Below are 21,394 nucleotides of genomic sequence, written 5' to 3'. Positions count from 1 at the left end.
TCTTGGAGAAGAGCCTGGACTTGGTGTATTAGAAGGAAGCCTGTTCCTCATCTTGACAGTACTAGTCTGGAGGACTGGTTTAAGGAGTGAGTGGAAGATGCCTCCAACATTCCGAGAGCAGTACCAACCTGGAGGATTCTGAGGACTTCAGACATCATGGGTGCGAGACACCTGGTGGTGTAGAAGCCAGGTCCGTCCTGCCGAGGGAGAGAACGTGAGCTCGCTGGCCCCTCCGCTGTAGGTACGACGCGAGGCTGAAAGCAGGCTCTCTTCCCCACGTGTCATTTCAAAATTCAAGGCAATTTATATTCCCAAACAGAATCGTTAAAATTACATTGTGGGGGAAGCCACAGCCAAGGCAGCACGGCATAGGGTTTCACAGCCACCCGAAAGTTCTGGAATGGCTGGGAGACCCTGCCACGTCCCAGACACTCTCAGACCCTGACTCAGCAGCACAGTCCATACCACTGTCCACACTGCACACAAGGGGAAATCATACCAAAAGGTGACCTATTTCCCCCAAAATAGTTATAAACGAGCCTGAAGGTATAAGGAATCTTAACAGAACTTTGCCCCCATCCGCTGCTGTTACACAGCTCCTTACCTTAACCACAATGATGACCTTCCCCTGCTTGAGCCCGACGGCTACCGCCGAAGCGGTCGTGTCCTTAGATGTTTTCTCGGTTGTGATAATCTCCAACAGCTGCATCTTGTCCACAGGAGAGAAGTAGTGCATGCCGATCACCTGGCAAGGGGAGCGCAAAGCCAACAGAGCTAAGAACGCAGAGGAGGAAACCGGCTAGCACTCATTTTTTTTGCTAGGAAAGCAAGGGAGATCCGGCTGAGTGGTTTGGCTCTGCGGTTCTTTGATAAAAAGTTCAGTATGTTCAGAGGGCTCATTGGAATCTTCCTCTTCCATCTGCTTCTAGAGCCTTCACTGAGGGCAACAGATTCTACCAACAATGAGTGCCAAAATCACAGCTAATGGCCGAACTAGATTTATCACGGAAGCATTCATTCCTCACTCACACTACTGATACTGAGGTTTAGAGGTGGGGGATGCAGGGCTAGGCAGAAGAATCCGTTAATACGCTGGACTGTCAGATGTGTCTGGATTTTACACAGATAGGTCTCACTACCAGGATACTGGGTTTAAATAGCATTTAACATTCCGGGCCATCTGGGTGACTCAGTCGGTTGAACGTCCGACTCTTGATTTCGGCTCAGGTCATGATGTGGGGGTCACTGAGATCAAGCCCTGTGTCGGGCTCTGAGCTCAACGGGGAGTCTGGGATTCTCTCTTTCCCTCTGCCCCTCTCCCCCACCCCCGCATTCTCTTTCTCTCTTTCAAATCTTAAAAAAAATTTATCAACATTCAAATGCACCTGAAGATTTGTTAAACCAATGATTCTCCAAGTGACGTAGCGGGACCAGCAACACTAGCATTGCCTGGGAAATTCAGAACTACAAATTCTCAGGCCCACCCCAGACCCAGGCCTACTGAATGAGAGATTTGGGGCAGGGTCCAGATCTGTGTTTAAGAACCCTTCCAGGGGCGCCTGGGTGGCTCAGTCGGTTAAAGCGGCTGCCTTCGGCTCAGGTCATGATCCCGGGGCCCTGGGACCAAGGCCACATCGGGCTCCCTGCTCGGCGGAGAGTCTGCTTCTCCCTCTCCCTCTGTCTGCCACTCTGCCTACTTGTGCTATCTCTCAAGTAAATAAAATCTTTATGAAAAAAAAAAAAAAAAGACCTTCCAGGTGATTGATTCTGATACACGCTGAAGTTCAGAACCTCCTACTTAAGCTGACAATTAGTCCTCCCAACTGAATTGCTGTGGGCGAGAATTCATAAATTTATGAATTTAATCATAAAATGTATAGTTCTGCTCCCCCTACCCTTGCTTGAAGATATAACTAATGATATCTACCATTTATTGACTGCTGGCTATCCGCTGTTCTTTAGTACATTTGCCATTTATTCCTTACATTTAATCCATCGCTCTGAACTAGTCAGTCTTATCTTGATGAGGAAAAAAGTCATTGGGGGTTAAAATTGGTAGCTCAGGGTCAGTTAGTGAATGGCAATGGGATTCCATCACAGTTGGCCTGTCTCCAAAGCCTGCCTACTCTCCATTATGTAATGCACAGGTCACTTCAATGTCCCATAAACTTACCAATCCAAAGTTGCTCCTAAACCCTAAACTGTTCCTTATGTCTAAACTAAAAAGACAGGGGCGCCTGGGTGGCTCAGTTGTTAAGTGTCTGCCTTCGGCTCAGGGCGTGATCCCGGCGTTCTGGGATCGAGCCCCACATCAGGCTCCTCCGCTAGCAGCCTGCTTCTTCCTCTCCCACTCCCCCTGCTTGTGTTCCCTCTCTGGCTGGCTGTCTCTGTCAAATAAATAAATAAAATCTTAAAAAATAAATAAACTAAAAAGACAGGACCTGAGTCAGACTCAGACTTCTGAGCAAAAGGAACTAGGCTTTCTAACCTATAACTTATTCCTAATCAAACGCACAGACCTTAAGGTCTTTACTTGGATGGTTTTGACAATTACGTACACACTCGTGTAATCACTACCGCAAGCAAAATCTATCTGCATGATTCAAGAAAGTTGGGTCAAAGGTGACCAACTTGTCCTGGATAAACAGATGGCTGGTTGCCCTCCCTGTGCCCCTTTGAGCTTAATTTTACATAACAGGGAAAGCAGGTGGCAGAAGGTATCCAGCTACCTGGAGGCCAGGACTGCAAAGCATGACACTTTCCCCACTCCACTGGGAGAATGAGAAGTTAGCATCAAGGAGTCTCCTTCACTGACTTAAATGCTGCCGAGGCGCTCTGAGTGATGTGACACAGCCAGACTGTCACTCTGCCTTTATACTGTTCCTGTGTCTTCCCTCAGTGTCACACTGCTCCCTGTGACCTTTTCCTGCCGTCCCTGAACCTGCCTCTGTCAGGCCCCATACTGCTTCCAATCTTCGGCGTGCTAAGAAATAAGACTACCTTGCCTTACTGAGCTATCAGAATAGGAGTAAACAGACTTGTGTTTTCCATGTAAGGACTCTATCTTCATTTCAGCTGCTTAAAGGTCTTTTCTATTTCCTTCCTACTTTTGGCTGGCTCTGGTTAGCTGAGGCTGATTGCTAGAGAGGTGAGGGGTTTTATTTCTCCTTGAGTGATTTCACTTTCCCTGCGTTACTCTGGTAGACAACAGAAGCCCGAAGATAATTTCCAGGCATCATTCCAAATACTCACTGGAAGTGCTTCTGCCCTTTCATGTCCCAGGTAGAAGCTCTCAGTGAACCCACAGGTGGACACGCTTCACCGCACCCCCTGATCTTGTATTCCTGGATGTGGAACTGGAACCAAACCTGTCTTAGATCGTCACCACTGTCCGCTCTGTAGCTGAAGTGATCAAAATTCTGGAGTATCCCCTCTTATTTTAGAGCCTATTTTTATTTGTTAAAATTTTAAAAATGTTTCTAAAGATTTTATTTTTTTGAAGTAATCTCTACACCCAACATGGGACTCAAACTCACAACCCCGAGATCACGAGTCGCATGCTCTACCGACTGGGCCAGCCGGGTGCCCCGTGGGCCTATCTTTAAATACCTAATCGTAATAAAGGTAGGTTTTACGAGCTGTTAGGGATGCAAATCACCTATAAAAGTATACTTTGGTTGTACTTCATTTGTCCCAGCATCTCACAATTGTCACAGTATTAGCTTCTCTGTGCCCAGTTTGGGGGAAGACGTCATCACCCCCTCACCTCACAATGCACACCAGGCCCTTCTCATTTTCTACGCCCTCCTCAGGATGCCCACGGCAGGAAACTACTTCGGGGTCTTCCCTCTGTTTAGAATTTACCTTCTCAGGTCTTTTGCTGACAGCAGCAATCTCATTGATCGGGAGAGCAGATGTGTTACTGGCAAAGATACAGTGATCCGGAATCACCTGCAGGGGAAAAGCATTTAAGAATGTGTCACGTAGGCCTGGGAGATGACTGGAGCCCGAAGCGGAGCTAAGACATGAAACCTGGGCTGGGCCCCGCTACCCCCACAGCTGCTCAGACAGTAGGTACTATTCGGCCAACATTTACAACCACCCAGCGCTTCTGTGATGGGGACTGTGTTGGCCTCGTTCTCTTTCCCATTCAGCCTTCTTTGAGTTCTGGCTCAGCGTCCTAACCTGGAGGCTGCATCTCAGGAGTCAGGTAAATAAGACACCTCAGATAAATACTGAAAAGATAACCTTGAGTCAAATCTCATTCATTTCAAGATCCAGCACGCGTATCAATCCCTCTTCTTGTTTGGATCTGCCCTCGAATCCGAAAGCTGATGATCCCCCCACCTTTTACCTTTATAAGAACAAGCCAGAACATGCATGCCTAGCTCATTTTATACAGGGTGCTGTTAAAACCGTGCACCACTGTAATTAATCCATGGCACACGAATCCTATTAACCATTAGCTTTACCATCCTGGAGAACAGTCTCTAATGGAGACTGTCTCAGCATTCTGTTCACGATCCCAAGTTATTCATGTATTCAGCTGTGTGCATAGAAAACACGGAAGGCACACCTGTTAAATTTGTGCACACTGGGTCAGGCAAAATCCTAACACAGGAGATGGGAATCAAGGTTCAAGATACAGGCAACACACTGAAAAGCTGAGTGTAAAATAACATCAATTATAATGGGGACAAAGGTAAAACACCACATTAAGATTTTTCTAAATAGAAAAATGGGGAAAAAGCTAGAGAGGCACCTGTCGGACAAAACCTGGCTCGGCAGTCAGCTGTGTAAGGCCCCCGGATTTTAGTTAATCAAAGTGTGAGCTGAAAGCAGAGCGTGACTGCGAGGAAGTGAAGAGGCTCGAACGGCATGTCTGAGCGCTACGGCGCCTCACGCTGGTGGGGAAACTCTATGAAGAGCAGGCGGATGTCTCCAAAGACAGCTGGCACCAATTCCACCCCTCCTGTTTCCCGTGGGGCTCTCCTCCCATCCAGAGGTAAGGTCTACTTCCGCCTCCGGAGTCTTGTGACTTGCTCTTACCAACGGAAAGCAGGAGTGACACTCTGAGCGCCAGGCCTTAAGCAGCCCTGTTTTTTGCCCTCTTAGAAGCCAGAGGTCAACACTGTAGAGTTTGCTCAGAGTCTGCACTTCCTCTTGATCTGATCCCTCTTTCTCTTTCCCTTCCCTTGATCACTAGTTTCCCAACTGCTAAAACTAACACATCCTTCTCCATGCCGCTAGTCCCAAACCCAGATTTTCCAAAGCAAAGGCCACCACCTAGTCAGCTCATCCATGCCCTTCTCTCCATGCTGCCCGCGTCTGCTTGCGCTGCTCCTCGGGATCTACCTGCCTCGGCTCAGGTACCCTCGAAGCCTCGGGAACACGCCTACCTCTCTGCGCCGAAATGCCGCTCAGCACAGAGGGAATACAATCCACGCAGCTCCTCTGAACCTCCTCCCTCGGCCGACTCTACATTACCCTTAGTCGAAAGGAAAGGTTTTCCAATGCACGGATTCCACAGCGGAAGCCGTCCCAAACAGAGCTGCTCGTCTTGTTTCTCAGCCCTCCGTAGGCTGTGTGGTGGAGCAGGGACCGTCCTCCTGCAGAGGCCACTGTAAGACTACGGCCACTACTCAGGACACCGGGAGTGCGGCCGAGCCAGTGCCATTTCGTGTGCACAATGTCCAATTCGGTTTATTTAACTGTAGACTGCTGCTCCAGGCCCCGGTTCTATCTTGCACCCGGGTTACTGTCATTTGTTCTCCTCTGGGCTCTTTCTTTACACCACCCACGACAGGAACTTGTTTTGTTTGTTTTGTTCCTGGCATGTAGAGCGGTTGAGATCAAGACCAAAGCAGCATTCCCACAAAGTAAGCATCTGAAATCTGCCTGGAGAGAGAATTTCTCCGCTACTTCCTGTGCTGGCTAGACCTGAAGTTTAGTTATGGCTTGTGGCCACACCGAAATGTCAAGACCGTGAGCTGTACTCCATGAGGTTATCTATGTCTGGGTGACTGAACTCCCACAGAATGTTAATGAGCCTTGCTTTTCTTACCTCAGGACTCAGACTTGACTTTGAAACATACATACTGTGCATGGGTTCACATAAAAACTCCTAAGTTTGGACATGAACAACCCTATAAAAAGAACCATGAGTTTCCTTTTAAAAAAGCCCCTCTCTCTGTCCTCCGCTCACCAGGCTACGATTCAAGCGCAAGAGGCCTCTCACTTACCGCTTCTACTTCCTTTAGCACTCTGTGCTTAAGACTAAGGTCCTCAAAGACAGCTTCAATCACCATGTCAGCCTTTTCAAAACCCTGGTAATCGAGCTGCCCCGTCAAGTTGCTGAAAATGGAGTCCCTTTCAAATGATGTTAGAGCTTTCTTCTTCACTTTATCATTCAATCTAGAAAAAACACAGTCCTAGTCAGAAGGAAGAATAGCAAACTTAACATTTATTGAGCATCCACGGGCCAGACACTGCGTTGTGTTTTTTACCAACTCTGCAAGGCAGTTCTGTTACTCCCATTTTGAGAGAGAAGAGTTGCTCAAATAGGCTCAGAGGGACGCATGGTCAAGTGGCTAGGTACTAGGCCAAAGGCAGGTTGGCCCTCAAGTCCACATCCTTTCTCCTGTAAGATGCCTGTAAATGTGAAACTTACATAAACTCTATCACTCATAAAACAGTTAAATTTGCCAAGAGGAGTAAACACAAATACTGGAATGGCAAAACAAAGAAGCGGCTCTGGTAACTCTCTCCCTGTAACAGAGGAAACACCCAACGTGTGTCCTGGACCACGTGGACTTAGACCTGATTATACATCATTTTGTTATTCTGTAAATGTCATCTTCTGGAAAAGAGAGACCAAGCATTATTTCTTATATTCTTAATCTATTTCCCAGTCAGCACATAGTAAGTAGTATTATATAGATTACATAAAATATTAACTCAAGGTTTCTTCTTTCCCACAGGAAGATAAAAAGGATTCCTGCTACTCAGACTTTAACTGATTACTTTTCACTGCCAAGAAAAACAGGCTCTCTCAGGTTATAATCTGACCACACTTTCAGAATAACTAGAATTTTCCTCTGAATGAAGAATGGAACTAAATCCCATTCATTAATTTCCTTAACCAAAAGAAAAATTAGAGCCACAAGGTAGGTTCTAAGAAGTATTCAAAGTCTTAAAAATATGGGTTCAACTCTCTTGGTTTCTGACCACCATGTGAGCAGTCAGCAAACCAGATGTCTGTCAGAGTCCAGAATGTTATTAGTTGCTCTAATCTCACAGGAAACAGGTCACAAGTCAGCAGTACGGTGAGGAGCACTCGCCAGAGCCTGAGGTTTCTGAGGCCCAAAGGAAAAGGTGGGGCACCTAAATCCAGAAGGGACAGAGTGGACCCTATGCTAGCGCAGCAATTTCTCATTTTGGTGACTGTACGGGATGGTGTTTAGGGGTGCTCACATGCTAGTCTCAGGGCAATGCTGTTATCGAGCACATGCCAATTTTTTTTCTTCTGGTCACGAATCTTTTACTCCAACTCCTTGCTGTTTTACAATAGTCTGCCAAAATGATTAAACCTGCCATGCCGTGTACAGTAGCAATAAGAGCCTCCCTGCAGAAAAGAGCTCACACATGCTGAAGCTCCATAACCCCATTTAAGAAACAACAACTAAAAAAGCTCACTCAAGGGGCACCTGGGTGGTTCAGTTGGTTAAGTCTCTGCCTTGCGTCATGATCCCAGGTCCTAGGATTGAGCCCCGCATCCGGCTCCCTGCTCAGCGGGGGGTCTGCTTCTCCCTCCTCCTCTGCCCCGTCCTCCCTGCTTGTGTTCTCTCTAATACATAAATAAATAAATCTTAAAAAAAAAAAAAATTCAACTGAAAGTCACACATAGGACGGTCTACGTGCAGCCAGCTTGTCCATTACACTGGACCATGGAACTGGGCTAAAACCAATTTCTAGTCTGGCCAAGTGGCTGCTCAGTTTCTCCCCCTCTGCAAAACAGGCAGCATGTGGAAGGAAGAAAGGGATAGGTGGGCAGGAGGGAGAGTAATATTCACCTTTTATTAATTCAGAGGTAAGATGGAGACACAGTCTACAAAGCCTCAGACATTGTGGAATCAAATGTTTCCTGCTTCCCTACAGTAACGCCAGCCAAGAAATAGAAGGTTCAAGAGTTTTGATCCCAGCCCCACCTTCAATGTGCAGGTATGGCACATTTCCTCCATCCTTGTCTTCCACAAAGTCGTGCTGTTTTCAGTGTTCCATAACAATATGGCAGTGAGACGGCAACCACCAAAATTCACAAGCCTGAGAATTTCTAGTCTTGATATCAAAGCATAAAATAAATGGCATTTAAAAATATCTGATAGTTTTCTCTTCTGCGGTCAGATATTACAGATTTCAATGATGTCAATGGTTTATACTACGTTCAATAAAATGAAGGGAAAGGAATAAGTATTTCTAAAAATCAAAGGAAACAGCTTAAGTATGGAGCATCCAGTACTCACCATGTTCGGGGGAAAAAGGAACCTGTAATGGCAAAACCAAACAGCACTCTGCTGACAGGGGCAGGGAGCTGGCTTACCCTTTGAACACCTGCTGCTGTCCTCGGCCCAGCCCGGCTAGGGTAGCATCTTTAAGTATGGTCTTTAGGCCCTTATCCACAGAGACCTGGGCAATGCCGGCTCCCATCAGCCCCGCACCAAGAATGGCGAGGTGCCTAGAAGGAAGCATGAATGACTTTTGGTAAACTAATCATTTCAGTAAAAGTGGGAGATTGCCCAAGTAATTCAATAAACCAACGAAAGCAGGCACAACAATAAGGTATTTTAAATAATTTTTATCTATAAAATCTGTATCTATCTATAAATACATTTTATGTATAAAAATCTATATAAAGATTTTATAAATAAGGTATTTTAAATAATTTTAATCTATAAAAAATTTAAATAATTTTTTTTAAAAAACTCATTTTCAAATTTATTTAATTTTTTGAGAGAGAGAGAAAGACCGAGAGCATGCGAGTACTTGAACGGTGTGGGGGCGGGAGAATCTCAAGCAGGCTCCTCGCCTATCATGGAGCCCAACACCCAGCTGGATCCCATGACCTGAGCCGAGACCAAGAGTCGGATGCTTAACCGACTGAGCCACCCAGGCTCCCCCTTTTAATTAATTAATTTAGAGAGCTTGTGAGTGGGGCAGAGGGAGAGATTTTCAAAGTTAAAGGCAAAAATCCATTAGGTCTAAAAGAATTGGCCTACACAAGAAGACAGAATTATATCGATCTTCAATCAGGCCTGGAGATCACTGAAAACAAAACGACCTGGTTTATGTTGAAGTCAACATGAGCATTTCTGGTTTCCAAACAAAAGCCAATTTGTAGTGATATGCCCAAAGACTAACCTGTCTTCTTCTGACTACTTATCTGTTAGTGCTTTTACCATTTTCCTGTAAGCTTTCATTTCTCCTGAAATTTGTGCCGTTATTACTCCTTACTTGGATTAGATCCAAATTCTCCTGGATGGTTTCTTTGCTTCCAGACCTTAACCCCCTCCTCACAAATACCTCCATACATGCACGTTCCCGCCTTTCCCACCCCCAACTTCTCTTGAACTTGTCAGAACCATCTGGCTCACCCCCACAGTATTCTGGAATGGCTCCGTGTACGTTAGTTTTGTCTCCTCAGTTAAATTCTTAGTATTTTGTGGGCCAGAGATCATATCTGATTATTCTTTTTAGTTTTCCAAGTTATGGAGCAATATGCCATACTCCCATAGTAAATAACTAAAAAAATTTTTTCTAGAACAAAAGCCTAAGTTTACAGCACTATGTAGACCTAAATTACACTTGTAATACTAGGATAAAGTTTCATTCCCAACAATCCTGATTATAATGTTTAAGTATCAGGTTTATGACCTGAAAGGGAAACCTAATTTCAAATCCTGGAAGCATCTATCAAATGTAGCTTCAAATGTATGTAACACATACATTTATATGGTGAGTGGGTTTTGGGTATTTGGGTTTTTTTGTTTTTTTTTTAAAGATTTATTTATTGGGGCGCCTGGGTGGCTCAGTTGGTTAAGCAGCTGCCTTTGGCTCAGGTCATGATCTCCAGGTCCTGGGACTGAGCCCTGCATGGGGCTTCCTGCTCAGGGGGGGGTCTGCCTCTCTCCCTCCCTTCTTCTGCCCCTCCCCACCACTCCTTCTCTCTCTTTCTCTCTGAAATAAAGAAATGAAATCTTAAAAAAAAAAGAGAGAGAGAAAACAAGTAAGGAATTCAAACAGTTATCCAAGGTGAGGGGAAAGAGCCCAGAGACAGAAGTGGAGGAAGCAGGGGCATTACTGGCGGTGCAGAAAGCAGGAAAAAGGCTACCCTTTCTTCAATTCTTCAAGGTTTTGTTTTGTTTTTTTTTTTAAGTTTATTTATTTATTTATTTAAGTAATCCGTATACCCAACGTGGGGCTCAAGCTCATGACCATGAGATCAAGAGTCACACACTCTTCCTACTGAGCCAGCCAGGCGCCCCAATTCTTCAAGGTTCTTTAGTAAATCTTCCGTTCATTCTATCCTGCCTTGGATACCCTACAATTACTTCCTTATCTCCTTTTTCCTCATTTATTTCCCAAGTGAGGCCAACTCTTACATCACCCTGTTTTTCTGTCCATTTAGTTGAGTTTCTGGTTCAAGGTGATTCTTTCTTATTTGCAAATGCTTATTTAAGGATACTTCATTCATGTTTGGAAGTGTTCTGTTAACAGTTTTCTTCTCTATTGTGGCTGTTTTTGGGGGGAGAATTTTTATAAGCTTAAGTATTTTGATTCTTATTTTATTTCTTTTTATATGAGACTTATGTGGATGTTACCTGTGTTTTTTATGTATTTGGTATAATAACACCCCCCCCAGGTGGCATTGCATGCTAGCTGCATATGACAGGAAGAGGTATATGCAGACAGTAGGAGGCTAGAGTGGCTCATCAGGTTTCGTAATTTAAGAGGACTCTCTTCAGTTGCAAAGTGTAGTCTCTTTAATTCATGGCATTTTTTGGTAGGTGAAAGGATGGGGGTTAAGGGGTAGGGTGGGGGAGAGGTAGAAGTTGGTGTGTGTTTTACAGTTTTGTAATTTTGCAGGACTCAATATTTTTCTCTCTTGCTTCCTTTTCTTCCCTGTTTAATAAAGTTTCCCTCTTACATAATTAGAAGTTAGCAGTGTATCTGCCTTCTATTTATGCCATGCATGGGGAATGGGTCCTTGTTTATGTCTGATTTTTGTAGAATGTATGAAGAGATGCCGACTTAGGTGGCCATCTCATTCCAGTGCAGCATGGAAGGGATTAACCTCAGCCACTGAATGCGAGATACTGTCCACCGTGGGGAGAACAAGCGCCACGGACTGGTACGGAGTGCTGCTGACCAACACGTGTGCCGGAGAAGCAGTTACGGTCATAGCTCATGTTCTATTTGGAAATCAGCCCTCTGGGCTAACATCTGACCCAAATTTCTTACCCGTTTGACTTCCATTTTGGATTGTAATCCCATTAAAGGTGAAGGGGATGGAGAAGGTAGTAACATTAGCTGCTCTGAAAGCCCTCACAGTAACTCAGATAGAGCAATGTGTCTCAACCTTGGCATTCCTGACATTTGGGATTAGATTACTGCGATTCTTAGGCTGGTCCCATGCACTGCGGGATGTTTGCCAGCATCCCTGACTTCTGCTCACTAGATGCCAGAAACACCTGTGACAACCGAAAATGTTTCCAGACATCACCAATGATCCCTGGGGGGCAACATTCCCCAGGCTGAGAGCCACTGAGCTAGAAGGTGAATTTAGGGGCATTATGAAAGTTAAAATGCTGAAGAGCTTTTGGACAGCATAGCATTGAAAGGCTAGCTGAAAAGAATGGACATAAAACAGGCAAGTAGAATCTTAAGTGTTTAGGTTGTAAGCTAGAAGGATAAGCCTTTAATAGTCAGAATGAGACTTCATTTTTTTTTAAGGGGGAAGAAGAGTGAGTTCCCAGAGATGGTATCTCAAGTCCCAGGAAGACACAAGATCATTAAACAGTGCATAGTGTGTGTGTTTGGTTTGGGAACAGGGGACATAGCCAGATTTCTAGGGGACATCAGCAGCAAGACAAGAAAGCCTCTGTAGGAGCCATTAGAGAGGTCTGGGGAAAACTCAGCACAGGCAGAACTCTGGAAGCCAAAAAGTTCTTAGTCGGAAAAGGGATCTAACGTGCTCAGGACAGAAGAGGTGCAGGTAAGACGGAAGGTATGAGTTTAGCTCTGGAGTGAAAGCTACAAGGGCTCTCTAGGTGGAGTTTAACTTACTTTGCTTCCTTCTGTGGAGCTCCAAATTTATTTTTCTTACACAGGACTTGACCATGATAAAGTCCTATCAAGGCCTTTGATTCTTTGGTCATTGTAAGCTCTGCAAATTTCTGAAAAGTAAAGGAGAACAGGAAAAGGTAGAACTTCAGAGTCTCGGTGATGGGGGTTCCTTCGGTCGGGTTTCCCTGCAGAACAGAGGTAACACACGCGGAGCCCTGGGTGCTCCAGGGCCCCCGGGGTGTCTTCTCACCGGCAGTACTTTCCCACTGCTGCTTTGAGCAGGATCTGGACACATCTGAGCTCTCAGATTCTCTGCACCAGAGGTAGCAGTAACTAACCGTTTTCATGGAGCTAGAGTGTCGGGGCCAAAAGGGACCTTCACAGTCCTCTCAAACCCCCTCTCATTTTGAAGACTGGGAAGAGGAGGCCCGTGAAGTCACCACACCACCTCAAGTGGCAGAAACACTGTTGCTTTGAAAAGTACCCTAATGCTTACAGAGAGGAAGTCTCAGGTTAGTGGTTAAGAACATGAGATTTAGAGTCTGGGTTTGATAGAACCAGGTTTGAATCCTGCCTCTGCTATTTCCCAGTTGTGAAGCTCTCTTCATCCTTAAAATGGGAAAAACAATACTTATTTTACAGTATTGCTGGAATTAGATGAGAATGCTAGTAAAATGACTAGGGTCTCAAGGTCAGCTATCATCATCATCAAGACTACTAGAATTTACTGGTATGGTTACAGATAGCATTTCAAAGGAAGAATCCCGCTAATAAAGTTGCTTTCATGTCCTAATCGAACATGAAACAATGTTCTACTAATCTTGAGACACTGGATTCTATTCAGTAAACCAGTGATTTTCAAACTGTGGGTAGAGATCCATCAGTGGTCATGAGTTTAGTGGTTTGTGATACGTAGAACAGACAGGAAATACCAAGTACGACATACACAGTAAGGACCACAACCGATTCATGAAACCTGTGCTTCAATTACCTATGTACACGTGTAGCTGGACAGGAGGCCAAAGACTAAAGCAGAGCGCACTGCAATAAGCAACCAGTATAAGAAACGTTTTCTCTTGAACTTGTCCTGACCTCTTGCAATACCTTCTGTCTTATTATCAAAGAGCAGTCATTCTTCAATGATTGCTTAAAACTTAAAAACAACCCACACCACTTCAATCTGCAATACCACCAACTCGTTGGAAAAGTGGGAAGAGGTGATAAGGCTGGTTCATACGCCCCTCTGTGTCCTTTTAGTGGCTACACAACATTTCCTTCCATTCTCTAGTTCACCAAAGAGAGGCCGGCCTTCGAAGTCCTATTGCTAGGCCCTAACGAGGAAGAAACCTATTTTTCTATCAATGTATTCATTTTATCACAACAAAACCAGCCCAACTCCAGAACATAAACATCCCAGTGATTCATTCAGAAAGGATCAGAACTCTGGCCCTGCTCTCCCTAGACCCTCATTACTGAGAGCAAGTTCAAACAGCAGGGACTAAGGTGTTCTCAACATCCATTCACTCACTGAGATTAACCCTAAGAAATAATCACAGGAAGAAAAACATTTGGGTAGGCTTTGGGTACTTTTTCTTTTTTCAGCTTTACACAGAATTTTAGATCTTGATTTTCTTGAATAACAAAAAACGGAAAAGAAAGAACTTTACCTGAGATTCGGAAAGATAGCCAGCATCGCTCCCTTGCTCAATTCCAGTCTTTACCACCTGAAAAACACATAACACTTGTTCGTTGTTGCAAGGGGTGGGCGAGATGCAGACTAACACTGAGTAAAACTGCTAGCTCGTCAGTCTTCAAAGAGTGAGTCAAAAGTCTGGAAGTGGAGCAAGAAAGATGAGAAGACTGAGTGGCTGCTTAAGACTGACTTCAGTCTCCATCTCCGAGGTCACTGCTACAACTAGCACAAAATGGAAGACAATGTCAGAGTGGGAAAAGAAGACCGAGGTCCCACAACTCAAACTCTTACGTCCTTATCCACCTCTAGAGCGCTGTCCCATCAGAGAGAGCTGCTGTCAGTGCTGACCAGGCTGAGAAAAGGTCTCCCCTTCCCTCTTAAATACCTCCCCTCCTGCTGAAATGGTTCTGCCGGCTTCTCTCCGGCTCCAACACAGGCACACCCCCAGAGCTCCACCCTCAACCCCTTTCTCCCTCCCTGCATTCTTCCTCAGGCCCATCATCTACTCTGTCACGTTACTCATGAACCCTATAAATTCAACTTAACGTCTGACGGAAGTCCTATCCTACGTACAATGGCAAGTATAAAAGACGAAGTGACCCTGTACTCAATCACCATAATATGGGGGGAAGACAAATTTATTAAAAAAAAAATACCACACCCACAAACAAATCTACATTCTTAATTGTTGTTTGTCTGAACTCCTGTTGCTTGAATTTCCTGAAACATCTAAACTCAGCACTTCTAAAAACTTAACTCATAATCTCTTCTCTTCGGCAAGTCCCTTACTACCTTCACCTTTTTACTCTTCTGTCTCGGGGTCTTATTCAAACGTCAAGTCTGAATTACCAAGATAGCTTCCAACTTCGGGTCTCTACTTTGTCTCTCCTTCTAAACCGTTCTTACTATGACCGTGTTCTCTAAGATCTATATAGGACAAAGGTCAAATTTCCAAACTCATTACTGTCAATCTTCTAAACGCGAGGCTCACTGTGCTCTTTGTACACATTCCACTATCCTACAAAATCTGATCTCATTAAATGTTCCTTGAAGAGCCTCATGCTTTCTAACTTCTGTAACTTTGCTCAGAATGCCCACACTACCTGGTACTACCGTCTCTTCATCTATTCTCTACCCCCTTTCCAGGGCTTAGGTCAAAATCTGTGAGGCTCTTCCCCCCTTCCTTTTTTTTTTTAAGATTTTATTTATTTATTTGACAGAGAGAGAGACAGCCAGCGAGAGAGGGAACATAAGCAGGGGGAGTGGGAGAGGAAGAAGCAGGCTCCCAGAGGAGGAGCCCGATGTGGGGCTCAATCCCAGAAGGCCAGGATCACGCCCTGAGCTGAAGGCAGATGCTTAATGACTGAGCCACCCAGGCGCCCCCTGTGAGGCTCTTCCTAATCTGTCTGGCTTACAGTGACTGTTTCCTCCTCTGTGCATTTAGCCATCTTCCTCTGTCCCAATTATCTGGCAGTGGTCCCATGCTGGCGCCTAATGCCCCTTGCACTACAGTCACCTGTCTCACCACAGATACACATCTCATCTCCCCAGCCCACACTGGAGATGGGTGAGGGAAGGGAATCATGGGTCCTATTTTAGGCACTTTGGTGTCTTTTCCTCAAAATATATTTGTTGGCTGATTTATTCTCCCTATTTGAAGACTTAGATTATACGCTCTCTTGATCTTAGACTTTCCAGACTGAAGACTAAAGAATTTCTAAGTTTTAAAGTCTACCTTTAGACAGAAGTTCTTAACCCTGTGATCATTTTACTTATCCTCCTTGATCTTTTTCAGAACTTCTCCATATCATTAACCTTTTGTATAATTCTGGAAATGGGGAAGTCAATGAGACATTTTAGGTAACTGACAATGGTTTCAACTAAGACCATCCATTTTGTTTCAACTGCCTCTTAATTAATGCCCAATATTTCACTGGCCTTGTTATACTGACATAACATAGCTTTTTTTCTGGTTTGTAACTGGTAGTTTTAAACTCATTATTCCCAAAATATCCTTTGATAAGCCCTCATAGCTAGCTTTATTTTTAGTGAGCACTGTAACAGCAGAATTAAGAACTTCAGTATTGGCAGACACGGTTCAGAACGGCAATAAAGAATACTGCTCCATACAAGGGGAGGAAACAGGAGAAACGAAGAAATATGCGGTGAAGACTCACATCGATTATTTTCAGAGGTGCAGGATAAAGACCTTTGGTCTGTTTTCGTACTTTTTCTTCCACCTTTTTGTAGATCTGTTGCCTGACAAATGGAATACTCATGGCATATGATGTCAATTCTGTAAAAGAAAACGCTTTTAGGTACTTATTGGAAAAAGGCTAGCCTCCTTTGTTAGTTTGTTCGGTAAACTCCATAAAAATGCAACAATTATATCCACCTGAAAGAACTTTTCTTTATTTTGATATACAAAATCCAAATTGCAACCCGAAGCACTTCTACACACACGGTTTAATTAGTTGATAAATGCTAAAGCTGGGTGTTGGGTGCATAGGTGCTTATTACACTATTATTCTTTTGTATTAATGCTTCAAATTTTCCAAAATAAAAAGTTAAAAAAATGGCTGTAACCAACCAGTGTAAGGTTTAGGACTTGATCCTAGAGCAGAGCTGTTGTACTCCTTAAGGATGGCTCTACGCTTGGAGTAAATAATGCATTCACCGCTCTCCCAATTATTTGATAGCAAATAAAATTAAACTCTCTGGAGATAACCTTTGCCTTTGTTCTTTAATAATGATACTCACTTTCTACTAATCCCTTATCTCTCTTTATAGAGATTTTCTTATCGGATAGTCCTTTGGCAAAAGTAACTGCAACTTCTTCTAAGTATTCAATTGTCCGTTCCTCTGGAGGTTTTAAGCCTGGTCCTGTAAAGATGAACACAACAGACTGGAGTGTAAATCACTTTCAGCACAGCTTTCCACGTCAGACCAGAAACTGGTAGGTGGCAAGTCATGAGCTATGGACTCAAAGAAGAGAAGTAACACTGAGCAAAGGTGCGACAATGTGCTCCTAGATAGAAAACCAGGTCTTAAATCCTATTAGTCTGGCTTCTATTTCTGTGTAGGATGTAGTAGGATGTAGAATGTCTCATGAGGCCTGCATTCTTGCTGCAAAACTGTGGACCAAAATGAAGAACTTGTAAAATCACACATTTGTAAAGCTATGAGAGAGTGGTGGAAGCAACGAGGACCATACGAACTAAAATTCCAGAGAGGGAAGAGCCTGTCTCAGGTGAACTGATGATTGCTGGATATTTTCTTTTCTGAGGGTAAGTGTTGCTTTTGGGCATGGGCTGAGGGTTAGACTACTTGGCTCAAGCAGAAGGATGCTCCTGGGGGCTAGTGAAATGATCAGTTTTTGGAGGTCATACACAATGATCAGAAGCTAGAAGAAACCAAATGCAAAGCTAGTCTTCCCCATGGAACATTCATGGAATTCTAAGGTGGTATGGCAGTTGGAAGGGCTGGGTCGAAAAGCTAGAGGGGAATCTCTCACAGTGTCAAGATGTTTAGCACAGGGGCGCCTGGGTGGCTCAGATGGTTAAGCGGCTGCCTTCAGCTCAGGTCATGATCCCAGGGTCATGGGATTAGGCCCTGCATCAGGCTCCCTGCTCAGCAGGGAGTCTACTTCTCCCTCTCCCTTTATTGTCCCCCCTGCTTGTACTCTCTCACTCTGTCAAATGAATGAATGAATGAATGAATGAATGAATGAATAAATAAATAAATAAATAAATAAATAAATAAATAAAATCTTAAAAAAAAAAAAAGATGTTTAACACATAAAGTACTTCTATGGAGAAAGGAGCATGCCAAAAATATGCAACTCATTTTCTACTTAAGGCATCTGCTCTATATTGAACTTGCTTGAGTCAAGAAACTAAAGAGCTAGGCTCCAAAAATCCAAAAGCTATTTTTACAGGGTTGTGAAAACAGACATCTACCAGGCTCTCAACCAAAAGCCTGGAAGGAGGTGGTGGCTGGGGTTGAAAAGGCAATCCTGTGCAGTCTGGTGGTATGTAGGAAACAAAATCCCAATAGTGGGAGGAGGCTGAAACAAATAGGTAACCACTATGTCCCTTAAGGCATGTGCCCCATTGTGAAAGTATGTGAAAGAGGATGACAAAGAATTGAGCCCCAGACTTTTGAATGGGGTGAAAGTGCACAGGGCTCATAAAAGCCACAATGAGCCTGTAGGGAGGCCAATGCCACTGGAACTTGTAAAGCAGAATGCTGGAGGGTAGTTGCTCCACGAAAGGAAAGCTCCAGAGATCTATAGAGGGCCCTCTGGCTGAGTACTGCTCTCCACATGCATGAGATGAAAGTACCTGAGGCTTCTTTTCTTAAAGGCATGAAAAGGAGCAAGAAAAAAATGGCCTAAAGACAAGAGGCAAATTGACTGATAAAAACAGATGCAGAAATGAAGACAGAATTAGCAGACACAATGTTAGAAAGGCTATTGTAAATTCACGCCATTCGTTCAAGAAAGGAGAAGAAAACAGAAACATAATGAAGAGAAACTGAATACATAAAAGTGAATTAAAAGTTACTTCTAGATATGAAAAAAATCAACACCTGAAATGAAAAATACACAGGACTGGATAACAGCAGCTTATACACCAAAGAAAAAAGATCAGGAAATTTAAATACATGGCAACAGAAAATATACAGACTGAAAAAGAAAAACTGCTTAATTTTGGGACACTATCAAGTAATCTAACATATATGAAGTTGGAGTCCCAGAAAAGGGGTGGGGGAGATGGGAAAATATTGGAAGAAATGGCCAAAAAGTTTCCAATTTTTATAAAAACTGCAAGTCCACTATCCAAGAAACTCAATGAATCCCATGCCCAATGAACATTAAAAACAACAGTAATCACAACAAACCAGGCATGTCATAAACAAATGACTAAGACCAGTAATAAAGGGAAGATCTGAGAGCAGCTGGGGAGGTGAGGGATGAAGGGGAGACACACTACATAAAGAACAAAGAAAAAAATGAGAACAGACTCTCTATCAGAAATTATGCAAGCCACAACTTAGTGTAGACATCTATAAAGTACCGAAAGAAAAATACCAGAAATCTGGAATTCTATAGCCATCAAGAATATCTCTGAAAAATGAAATGGAAATAAAGACTTTGTCAAGCAAATCAAAAGGTGAAAGAATTAACTGCCAGCAGACCTATGCTACAGAGTATGTCAAAGAAGTTCTTCAGGCTGGAGGAAAATCAAACCAGATGGGAACTTGGAGCTATACAAAGAAAGAGCACCCAAAATGGCAAATAATGTGGGTAAATATAAAAGACTCCTTTCTCATTTCTAATCTCTTTAAAAAATAAAGTTTAAAACAAAAATAGCAATATGCTGAGGAATGCTGAATATATTAAGAAATAAAATTTTAACAAGAGCACAAAGAATGGGGAAAAATGAAACTACAGTTGACTCTTAAACAACGCAGCTGACTCCTGAACAACTCTTGGTTAGAGACATTGATGCCATTTGCAGTAGAAAATCTCTGTATAACTTTTGATTCCCGCAAAACTACTAATAGCCTACTATTGACCAGAAGCCTTACCCATAACATAGTTGATTAGCACATATTTTGTATATGTATTATATACTGTATTCTTACAGGAGGAGCACCTGGGTGGCTCTGTCAGTTAAGCGTCTGCCTTTGGCTCAGGTCATGATACCAGGGTCCTGGGATCGAGGCCCACACTGGGCTCCCCGAGCAGGGAGACTGCTACGCCTTCTCCCTCTGCCCCTCCCCCTGCTTGTGCTCTCTCTCTTCTCAAATAAATAAAATCTTAAAAAAAAAAAAAAGGACATTCATGTACAGTACTGTATAAAAATCTGCATATAAGTGGACCTGCACAGTTCCAACCTATGTTGTGCAAGGGTCAACTGTGTACTCTCTTAAGTTCCTACCCTATATGTAAAATGATACATCATTTCCAGATAGATCATATGTTAAAGATGTACACTTTAAACCTTAACACAACCATTACAAGGGTAAAGCAAAGTAAAAGCCCAATAGTGAGGGTAAAAAATGACTAATCCAAAGGAAAGGAGGAAGAGAAAAGGAACAAAGAACAGATAAGACAAACAGAAAACAAGCAGCATTAAATGAAGTTGAAATGCTAGAACCGTGTTGGTATGCAGCAGAGGAGGTTAATGAAAGGTTTAAGGAAATTTCAGTGTTAACACGGATTTATCGTGTTGGACCTGCTCAGCCAATGTGGAAGGGTTAGAGGATGTATCTTTCACCATGACTGTAAGAAATCAATGGGAGAAGAGGCCTGGCATCCTTGAAGGGCTCTGGGATTGCTCTTCTCTGTAGGTAAGAAATTACAGTGGGAACTGCTACCATCAACTGGGATTTCTTTTTTTTTTTTTAAGATTTTATTTATTTATTTGACAGCCAGCCAGTGAGAGAGGGAACACAAGCAGGGGGAGTGGGAGAGGAAGAAGCAGGCTCCCAGCAGAGGAGCCCGATGTGGGGCTCGATCCCAGAACGCCGGGATCACGCCCCGAGCCGAAGGCAGACGCTTAACGACTACGCCACCCAGGCGCCCCTCAACTGGGATTTCTAAATACAATGGGGATAATGGGATCCTAGGGCGGCCAAGGCCAAGTAGCAACACTTTACTGCCAAAGGCAAACTGAGTATGGTTATCATAATGGACAGCGGAACCAAAGTAGTAATCAGAATGGTCTGACTTGCAGAGACTTATAGGACTGGCTAGTTGATCATGGTGTCTCTAGAAAAGAAACAGGAGGGTAGGTCTACTATATTCTTACTTGATCTGTATAAGTGAAAGAATTCTAGTTCTAGTAAATAGAAGTATAACCTAAACCACCAAAGACAGTCATGGCCCCTCAATCAATTCCCAGAAATGAGCCAGTTTACAGACCCAGAACCTCTTGCATTAAAGGGAGGCTGCATCTCCATAAGGGGATTATACTGTTAATCTTTCTCCCAGCCTTCCCCAAAGGGACCCTACTCTATATGGTCATTAACCTTGGGGAAAGGGAAGTATAATAATCAGACTTTGGAGGGGGAGATTACTAGACACTGGCTCTGAACTGACACTAATTTCAGGAGACCCAAAATATCTCTGTGGTCCACCAGTCAGAGTTGGGGCTTATAAAGTCAAGTAATCCATGGAGTTTTAGCTCAGTTCTATCTCACAGTGGGCCTACTGGGTCCCTGAACCCAGCCTGTGGTTATTTCCGGAATGCATAATTGGAATACACATACTCAGCAACTAGCAATATCTCCTTCTTAGCTCCTTGACCTGGGGAGTGAGGGCCATTAAAATGGGAAACGCCAAATGTAAGC

At 43.7% G+C, this 21,394-nt stretch overlaps 1 protein-coding gene across 2 annotated transcripts in view; it reads right to left on the bottom strand.

Annotated features, from left to right (window-relative positions):
- Window positions 1–21,394, bottom strand: part of HADHA (hydroxyacyl-CoA dehydrogenase trifunctional multienzyme complex subunit alpha) — a 47,730-nt gene that overhangs the window by 2,735 nt on the left and 23,601 nt on the right. For both annotated transcript variants that reach the window (XM_045809250.2, XM_045809253.2), the window contains exons 8-16: window positions 16,796–16,918; window positions 16,213–16,331; window positions 14,010–14,066; window positions 12,343–12,452; window positions 8,600–8,734; window positions 6,243–6,414; window positions 3,865–3,951; window positions 605–745; window positions 129–197 (exon numbers count right to left, since the gene is read on the bottom strand). In XM_045809250.2, the coding sequence (XP_045665206.1) occupies window positions 129–197; window positions 605–745; window positions 3,865–3,951; window positions 6,243–6,414; window positions 8,600–8,734; window positions 12,343–12,452; window positions 14,010–14,066; window positions 16,213–16,331; window positions 16,796–16,918 (1,013 nt within the window). The remainder of the gene's footprint in view (window positions 1–128; window positions 198–604; window positions 746–3,864; window positions 3,952–6,242; window positions 6,415–8,599; window positions 8,735–12,342; window positions 12,453–14,009; window positions 14,067–16,212; window positions 16,332–16,795; window positions 16,919–21,394) is intronic.

This window comes from Ursus americanus, chromosome 7, assembly GCF_024610735.1.
Source record: "Ursus americanus isolate L20-20 chromosome 7, mUrsAme1.1.p, whole genome shotgun sequence".
Classification (NCBI taxonomy): domain Eukaryota; kingdom Metazoa; phylum Chordata; class Mammalia; order Carnivora; family Ursidae; genus Ursus; species Ursus americanus.
Note: the sequence above shows the minus strand (reverse complement) of the source record. Positions and strands in the feature narration are given on the sequence as shown.